This window comes from Oncorhynchus kisutch, linkage group LG22 (genome assembly GCF_002021735.2).
Source record: "Oncorhynchus kisutch isolate 150728-3 linkage group LG22, Okis_V2, whole genome shotgun sequence".
Classification (NCBI taxonomy): Eukaryota; Metazoa; Chordata; class Actinopteri; order Salmoniformes; family Salmonidae; genus Oncorhynchus; species Oncorhynchus kisutch.
The window spans coordinates 40,007,423-40,016,573 of NC_034195.2; the positions used below are offsets into that span (position 1 = coordinate 40,007,423).

The following is a 9,151-nucleotide window of genomic DNA, read 5'->3' on the forward strand; positions in this document are numbered from 1 at the left end:
GTCCTGACACCACCCCCTGAGAAGGGCACTATGGCCTGGGCGGTCTAGATGGCTGGTCCAACAGCATATCACTACTGTCACAGTATGCTGTGTAACTTTGGCGATTGGTCCTGTTAACTGAGACTGATTTAGTTTAAGGTCTGAAAAATGACTACTATATCCTATTGGCTGACTGAATTAACCTACATTTGTCCTCTGTTTTGGCAATCAGACATTATTGTAATAGGTCAACTGAAAGCATGTTGAGTAGGCCTGTATGATAAAGAGGATTGAGTATTCTGTATTGAGGTAGAGCTTGGTTTCAGGCAATAAAATGCCTCCATTCTAGTCAAACAACCCCACCAATTTCTATGTGATTAAAACTGTTCTGCTACTTTATTTCAACTTTAATCGTTGTCCTATCAATATTTTCTCAGGACTTGTTAGTGGACTGTCATGCCGTCTCTTTCGAGAAGTGCTTTTCTTATTAAATAATATATCCGACCAAGTCTAGATTCATAAAATAAGTAGATATGACATAACTTGCATTATTTATATCCAAACATCTTTTTATGGCTGTCAGCCTTGGGATGTTGTAACATTATATATGATCTATGCAATTAATTCCACAGTCAAAACAGAGGTTGTTAGTGGGAGGTTAATAAAGTGTTTTAATGAGCTAACAGCTCTGGGGGGTCTGACTGAGTTGTACTGTAGGAGACTGTTACTCTCCTGCCACGACTGCTACTGCCTCAATAGGCCTGACAGTGCTCTCAGCACTCTACTCCACTCCCAACCACATACTCACTCCCTTTCATATCCATCTCTGACTGTTAGTGTCTGCGATTACTGAAGACACCATTCAGAGTAACATTTGAACAAAGATTTTCTATACTGCTAGAAGAAATGGTGCTATAAAGAACCAAAGATAACCATTATTTTAAGTAGAGTTGCCTTCTGTGAGATGTGATTCTGAGAATGACTGAACTGAACTGTCCTGCTCTTGTGTTCCAGTACCCAGCAGCCCTGATGAACCTAGGGGCCATTCTCCATCTCAACGGGAAGCTGCGGGAGGCGGAGACCAACTACCTGCGAGCTCTGCAGCTGAAACCAGACGACACCATCACCCAGTCCAACCTGCGCAAGCTGTGGAACATCATGGAGAAACAGGGCCTCAGGACCATGGGGCTGTGAGTTAGCTCTCCAGCCAGCAAGCCATCTGTGCAGCAAGCCTGGGGAAGAAGTGGCTGCTTCACCCTCAGAGGAGAGAGGGAGGAGAGACTGGGAAGGTGAGGAAGGGGGAGGACAGCAGAACGCTCCTCGTAACTGTCTGTTGTGAGGAGCACTACATTGGATGATGACATTCTGGAACTTTGTCCAAAAAGGGTGCTCTCCCAGGATCTGTGATTCTTGAACAGAGCACTTAACTTGAAGTGGGCCATATTTTGTGGTTAATTAGGTTTTGAAATAGTTATAGATGCTCAAAAGATATTTAAGGACAACGTTTGTCCTGGGACAGTGCAAGATTAAAAGTGTGTGCGAGTGACAGGAAAGAAAACTTCCCAAGGCGCTGCCCTCTGAAGCAGGAGCAGTGGAGTAGAAGTTACTTTTACTCACCGTCTAATTACGTTCTTCGTCTGAAGTCAGTTCATTGGCTTCTGTGCATATCAGTGGAACTCGTGGCATGGTATTGGAGTTTACAGCTTTATCAGTTGTAAACAGCTTTATCAGTTGTTCTCAAATGTAACACTCCACTGGGTACAGACATCAGTTCAACATCTAGTTTTGATTTACATTTGGTTGAGTTGTCAACTAACATGAATTCAATGTGAAATCAACAACAACAAAATCACCATGTTATTGGATTTGAGTAAAAAGTTGAGTGAAAATAAGACAATTGCCTTACGTTAACTATTTTGAAATCCAATCTGTTTTCCACGTTGATTCAATGTAATCGCGTAGAATTTGGGGGTGGAAATTACATGAAAACAACCTTGACTTGATTAATTATTGATTCCGAATGCCTATGAGATTTCACTGATTTGACATGTTGTTGGACATTGAGACCTACAGCACCATGCCTGCAAACGATATGTAGCAGATTGTTGAGCATCATTGAGTGATAAAAAGGGAACCCGTCATTGAAAATAAGAATTTGTTCTTAACTGACTTTCCTAGTTAAATAAAGGTCAAATAAAATTGTTGCCAAAAAACACAGTGGTAGTTGTGAAATAAAATGCCAATACATCTGTCAGATGGAAAGGTGAAATGACTTTGAACTGAAAGAAATGTCTGTCATTATTTGCAAACTCTATTATACCTTTCTAATTGAAGGTGTGAACCTATTACATGTAAATGTAGCAGATAATTTCACATTCCTTCAATAAGCTTGTTGTTTCATAGAGAGACATCACATGGCTCCTGTGTAGGCTACTCATGTGTCCTTGGATATTTGTCTTAGAGGACAGTAATGTGTTATGAAAGGAAATGGCCAACTAACTTCCGATGGTACTAACATTAGCCCTTATAAGTTGGCATGCTAGCTGGAGGTTTGGACATTACCAGAGAACTGAGGACTTCCCCTTCCTTCGTGATTCATACTGATGACCTGTCTTCAGACATGATTAGAGGACAGTTGGAAGCCATTACTGATGACTGAAGTCTCCTAACCAAAATAGCTGTCTAATCGATGCACTCCTTTACATAACAATGCACAGCTATAGTTTGTCTGAGGGAATCTTTTTATGTAATATTTCTTTGAAAACGTAAATGTTATTTTATTTGTATGTATACATGAAGTTTAATATATACAGTAAAAAGCCACATACATTATAATGGAGACAATAGTCTGACTTGCAAGGGAAGGTCAGTGCCCAGCAGGTTCAGTATCTGTAAGATATGAAGTATTTTCCATAGTATCGATACATAATGTTCTCTCACTCTTTTCGGTCTTAAACGTCCATTTTGTATATATTATGTGTAATTGACATCTACTTGGTGCTTGTCATTAAAACATTTCTAAAACATCTGGAAGGAAGAAAAAGTATTTTGGAGATGATCCCGCTATGACATTTATGGTAAAGAAGCCCACAGCCACCGGGCGGTTTAATATTTGTAAATTATTTCTTTGTGTTATCTTGGCATATAAACCAGCTGGTACTGTGTTATCTTTTTAAATGTATGTTGAAGGAAGTTCGTAAGATAAATATTGATCCATTTCCCTTCAAGAAATGTGATATACCTGCACACGTTTGTCTGGAAGACTTTGCCTTGCATCATGACTGAAAAAAAGTATTATACAGCCATTTGATTCTCAACCCCCTTTTCTGACAGGTGTATCTTGATTATGCTAAGATATTGCATTTGATTTTTTTTTAACTAAGTTCATCATAGACAATAAATTCAATGGCTACCAAAAAGTCAAAATTATTAAAATATTGCCATTTCTTTTGCTGTTCTTTTGCTGTTCTTTTGCTGTCTCTGCAGTCACCCCATCCATCCGAGGTCATATCTAGTGCTTTATGACGTTAGTAGTCTGATAGTTGCCCTGTTCCACTCTGTACGTAACCTCATGTCTGTCTGCCAGTATTGGAGTCACAACATGGCACTGTGTCTGGCTGGAGCTGGATGGTCTTACTGGTTGTTACAGTGCTGACGATTGTGATGGTCTTGACCATACAGCACAACACTGTACAACACTGTGTTGTATATAGCTATTGTCACCATGTCTATCTGTCTGTTATAGTGAAATGTTGAACTAGGTTATCACAATAAACTATTCTACCTTCACACCTTCCACCCCACTCCTACAACCCCCATCACAAGTTGTGCTAATTTCTCTTGTGGATAAATTGTTTATGAACAAATTATAGTATGAATGAAGATGGAAATAAGTGTTTCATTCTGTCTCTCTGCTCAGGGATTTCAAGCGGTGGGTTGTATTGCTGAATCATACTCACGGAGCACTCGGAGAGTTTACTAAATTAAAGTTTTATTTTTTGAAAGTTGTTGTATTTGTATAAATTATCAAGATTTGTAGCCTTTGCTTAAACGATGCGCCAGTATAAACTTTCCCAATGTTGCTTTTTTTCCACAATAAAGTAATGGTGTTCTGCTTTCATTGTCTGTCTGAGTATTTTAGGGAGACAGTTTTGGAGAGTTTATTTTACATTTACAGTACTTTAACATGTCACACTTAGCCTCAAAAACAACATTCCCATGACGTCCTTCTATATACTGATATACAGTGCATTCGGAAAATAATTTTTCCACGTTTTCTTACGTTACAGCTTCATTATAACATTTATTAAATTGTTTTTTCCCCACATCAATCTACACACAATACCCCATAATGACAAAGCAAAAATACGTTTTTACAAATGTGTGCAAATGTATTAAATATAAAAAACTGAAAATATCACATTTATATAAGTATTCAAACCCTTTACTCAATACTTTGTTGAAGCACCTTTGGCAGTGATTACAGCCTCGAGTCTTCTTGGGTATGAAGCTACAAGCTTGGCAGACCTGTATTTGGGGAGTTTCTCCCATTCTTCTCTGCAGATCATCTCAAACTCTGCCGGGGTGGATGGGGAGCTTCGCTGCACAGCTATTTTCAGATCTCTCCAGAGATGTTAGATCGGGTTGAAGTCCAGGCTCTGGCTAGGCCACTCAAGCACATTGAGACTTGTCCCGAAGCCACTCCTGCATTGCCTTGGCTGTGTGCAACAGGGTCGTTGTCCTGTTGGAAGGTAAACCTTCACCCCATTCTGAGGTCCTGAGCGCTCTGGAGCAGGTTTTCATCAAGGATCTCTTTGTACTTTGCTTCGTTCATCTTTGCCTCGATCCTTACAAGTGTCCCAGTCCCTGCCTCTGAAAAACATCCCTAGAGCATGATGCTGCCACCACCATGCTTCACCGTAGAGATGGTCCCAGGTTTCCTCCAGATGTGGCGCTTAGCATTCAGGCCAAAGAGTTCAATCTTGGTTTCATCAAACCAGAGAATCTTGTTTCTCATTGTCTGGGAGTCTTTAAGTGACTTTTGGCAAACTCCACGCGGGCTGTCATGTGCCTTTTACTGAAGAGTGGCTTCCATCTGGCCACTCTACCATAAAGGCCTGATCGGGTTCTTGGTCACCTCCCTGAACAAGGCCCTTCTCCCCCGATTGCTCAGTTTGGCCAGGCAGCCAGCTCTAGGAAGAGTCTTGGTGGTTCCAAACTTCTTCCATTTAAGAATGATGGTGCCCACTGTGTTCTTGGGGACCTTCAATGTTGCAGCTATTTATTGATACCCTACCCCAGATCTGTGCCTCGACACAATCCTTTCTCTGAGCTCTACGGACAATTCACGGACAATTCAACCTTATGGCTTGGTATTTGCACGGTCAACTGTGGGACCTTATATAGACAGGTGTGTGCCTTATCAAATCATGTCCAATCAATTTAATTTACCACAGGTTGGTAAATCAAGTTGTAGAAACATCTCAATCGAGTTGTCGAAACATTTCAAGGATGATCAATGATAACAGTATGCACCTGAACTCAATTCCGAGTCTCATAGCAAAGGGTCTGAATACTTATGTAAATAAGGTATTTCTGTTTTTTATTTGTAATAAATTAGCAATCATTTTTAAAAACCTGTTTTCGCTTTGTCATTATGGGGGTATTGTGTGTAGATTGCTGAGGAATTTTATTTATTTAATCAATTTTAGAATAAGGCTGTAATGTAACAAAATGTGGAAAAATCAAGGGGTGTGAATACTTTCCGAAGGCACTGTATACAGTCCGTAGGCATAAGGCATATTTACCTCCTATTCACAAAGGGTATCAGACATAATGGGGTGGTCTTGCAGGCTATGGAAAAATGTTTTTTGAAGGCATTTGAAGTTCACCTGCAAATTTGCTAAAATGTGTCATACAATCATCTCAAACTGATCTCCTGCTTTCATTTTTGTACAACACAAAGGGGAAGTGTCTACATGTGGCCTGCCTGTCTTGCCCCCTCCTTCTCCGCCCCATACCTCGGACCCCGCTGACAAGCAGAAGTCCTACCCAGTAACCCTCCAGACATGGGAGGCAGTCTTGTGATGTTTCTCATGTGTGAGCCTGAAGGCCACTCGCATGATGTGAACACCCCATGGTGACCAGGGTTCCTTATTGATTCATTCAAAATGTCATGTGCAAAGGCCATTGTCATTGTCTGTTCCATTTTGGAACTTTATTCTCCCAACGCAGGTGTGCTCTTATCATGACAAATCATGATCAAACATGTCAGAAAGCAGGGTTGTGGACATTCCCTTTCAGATGCTAACCATATGCTATGGTTGACTTGGACACCATTCCATAAATGCACAAGCAGTTAAAGTACATTCTGTGCATGTATGGTGACTGCCGTTAGAGTGGAAGCCTATGTTGCGCAATGCCAGTTCAAATCCATTTTTATTTGTCACTATTTTCTATTGTGGCTAATGCTTTCTCCATTTGCTCCACTCACGTCTCCAAATTAATTAAAATGTTAATCCATCTCCTCGTTGCCAAAAAGTGAGGTAATAGTTCTGAAATGAGAGAAACAGGCACACATGTAAAGGCTGTTCATGCACAATATCTCCACATCATAATATTTATTTTTTTGCCTAGCTATATACAGTGGGGCAAAAAAGTATTTAGTCAGCCACCAATTGTGCAAGTTCTCCCACATAAAAAGATGAGAGAGGCCTGTAATTTTCATCATAGGTACACTTCAAATATGACAGACAAAATGAGAAAAAAAATCCAGAAAATCACATTGTAGGATTTTTAATGAATTTATTTGCAAATTATGGTGGAAAATCAGTATTTGCTCAATAACAAAAGTTTATCTCAATACTTTGTTATATACCCTTTGTTGGCAATGACAGAGGTCAGAGTGTCCTTTGACAGCTCTTTGGTCTTGGCCATAGTGGAGTTTGGAGTGTGACTGTTTGAGGTTGTGGACAGGTGTCTTTTATACTGATAACAAGTTCAAACAGGTGCCATTAATACTAGTAAAAGGAGGACAGAGGAGCCTCTTAACCTCTTGGAACTACCCATTCTGGAGAATTGTCATCAACTGACACTAATTAGCATAACGCAACGGACCAAAAACATTAATAGAAAGTATTCATATTCATGAAATCACAAGTGAAATATATTGAAACACAGCTTAGCCTTTTCTTAACTTCTTGGATATAGGGGGTGCTATTTAAATTTTTGGATGAAAAACATTCCTGTTTTAAACAAGATATTTTGTCACGAAAAGATGCTCGACTATGCATATAATTGACCGCTTTGGAAAGAAAACACTCTGACGTTTCCAAAACTGCAAAGATATTGTCTGTGAGTGCCACAGAACTGATGTTACAGAAAAAAAACAGATAAAAATCCAATCAGGAAGTGCCGCATTTTTTGAAACCGCCTCATGGCAATGAGTCCTTATATGGCTGTGAAGGAGCCAAGAGTCAGCTTACGTTTTCCACGTTTTCCCCAAGGTGTTTGCAACATTGTGACGTATTTGTAGGCATATCATTGGAAGCATGACCATAAGAGACTACATCTACCAGGTGGTTGCTTGGTGTCCTCCGTCGCAATTATTGCGTAATCTCCAGCTGCAGTATTTTTCCGTTTGCTTCTGATGAGAAGCCAACTGCCACCACTGATAGATTATCGAATAGATATGTGGAAAAACACCTTGAGGCTTGATTCTAAACAACGTTTGCCATGTTTCCTTCGATATTATGGAGCTAATTTGGAAAAAAGTTTGGCGTTGTAAGTGACTGCATTTTCCGGTCTTTTTCTTAGTCAAATGTGAAGAACAAAACGGAGCTATTTCGTCTACACAAATAACCTTTTTGGAAAAAATGAACATTTGCTATCTAACTAAGAGTCTCGTCATTGAAAACATCCGAAGTTCTTCAAAGGTAAATGATTTTATTTGAATGCTTTGTGTTTGAATATATTTATTTCATTTCATTTGCGATTTTCATGAATAGGAAACGTTGCGTTATGGTAATGAGCTTGAGGCTATGATTACGCTCCTGGATACGGGATTGCTCGACGCTAGAGGTTAATCACCCTGTCATCTCAGATTTTGAAATTATGCTTTACAGCCAAAGCAAGACAAGCATTTGTGTAAGTTTATCGATAGCCTAGCATAGCATTATGCCTATCTAGCAGCAGGCAGCTTGGTCACGAAAATCAGAAAAGCAATCAAATTAAATCGTTTACCTTTGATGAGCTTCGGATGTTTTCACTCACGAGACTCCCAGTTAGATAGCAAATGTTCCTTTTTTCCATATAGATTATTTTTGTAGCTGAAATAGCTCCGTTTGTTCTTCACGTTTGGCTGAGAAATCGACCGGAAATTGCTGGTCACGACAACACCGAAAAATATTCCAAATTAGATCCATAATATCGACAGAAACATGGCAAACGTTGTTTATAATCAATCCTCAAGGTGTTTTTCAAATACTGTATCTATTCGATAATATATCAACCGGGACAGTTGTATTTTTAGTAGGAGCGACAGAAACAATGGCCGCATTTGTCTATTACGCACAAATCACTATGAGAGCCACCACCCGACCACTGACGCAATGTTGTCGTTCACGCTCATTTGTCAAAATATAAGCCTAAAACTATGTCTTGTGACACTAGACACATTAAGGAAGCCATAGAAAAATGAATCTCGTTGATATCCCAGTCACTGCTCAATAGGGACGCATAGGAAGGGACTCTTATTTAGAAACCGAGCGTTCCTGATTGGATTTTCCTCAGGCTTTCTCCTGCAATATCTGTTATACTGACAGACAATATTTTTACAGTTTTGGAAACTTTAGAGTGTTTTCTTTCCTAAGCTGTCAATTATATGCATATTCTATTTTCTGGTCCTGAAAAATAGGCCGTTTACTTTGGGAACTTTATATTTCCAAAAATAAAAAAAGTGCCCCCTAGTTTCAAGAGGTTATAAAGAAGAAGTTACAGGTCTGTGAGAGCCAGAAATCTTGCTTGTTTGTAGGTGACCAAATACTAATTTTCCACCATAATTTGCAAATAAATTCATAAAAAATCCTACAATGTGATTTTCTGGATTTTTTTTCTCATTTTGTCTGTCATAGTTGAAGTGTACCTATGATGAAAATTACAGGCCTCTCTCATC

General features: G+C 39.5%; 1 protein-coding gene across 1 annotated transcript in view; it reads left to right on the top strand.

Annotated features, from left to right (window-relative positions):
* The window catches only part of LOC109867287 (protein O-mannosyl-transferase TMTC2-like), a 165,921-nt gene extending 161,826 nt beyond the window's left edge, over positions 1–4,095 (top strand). The window contains exon 12 of the mRNA XM_020456366.2: positions 994–4,095. Coding sequence (XP_020311955.1) covers positions 994–1,173 — 180 coding nt within the window. The 3' untranslated portion in view covers positions 1,174–4,095. The remainder of the gene's footprint in view (positions 1–993) is intronic.
* Positions 4,096–9,151: the final 5,056 nt, after the last annotated feature.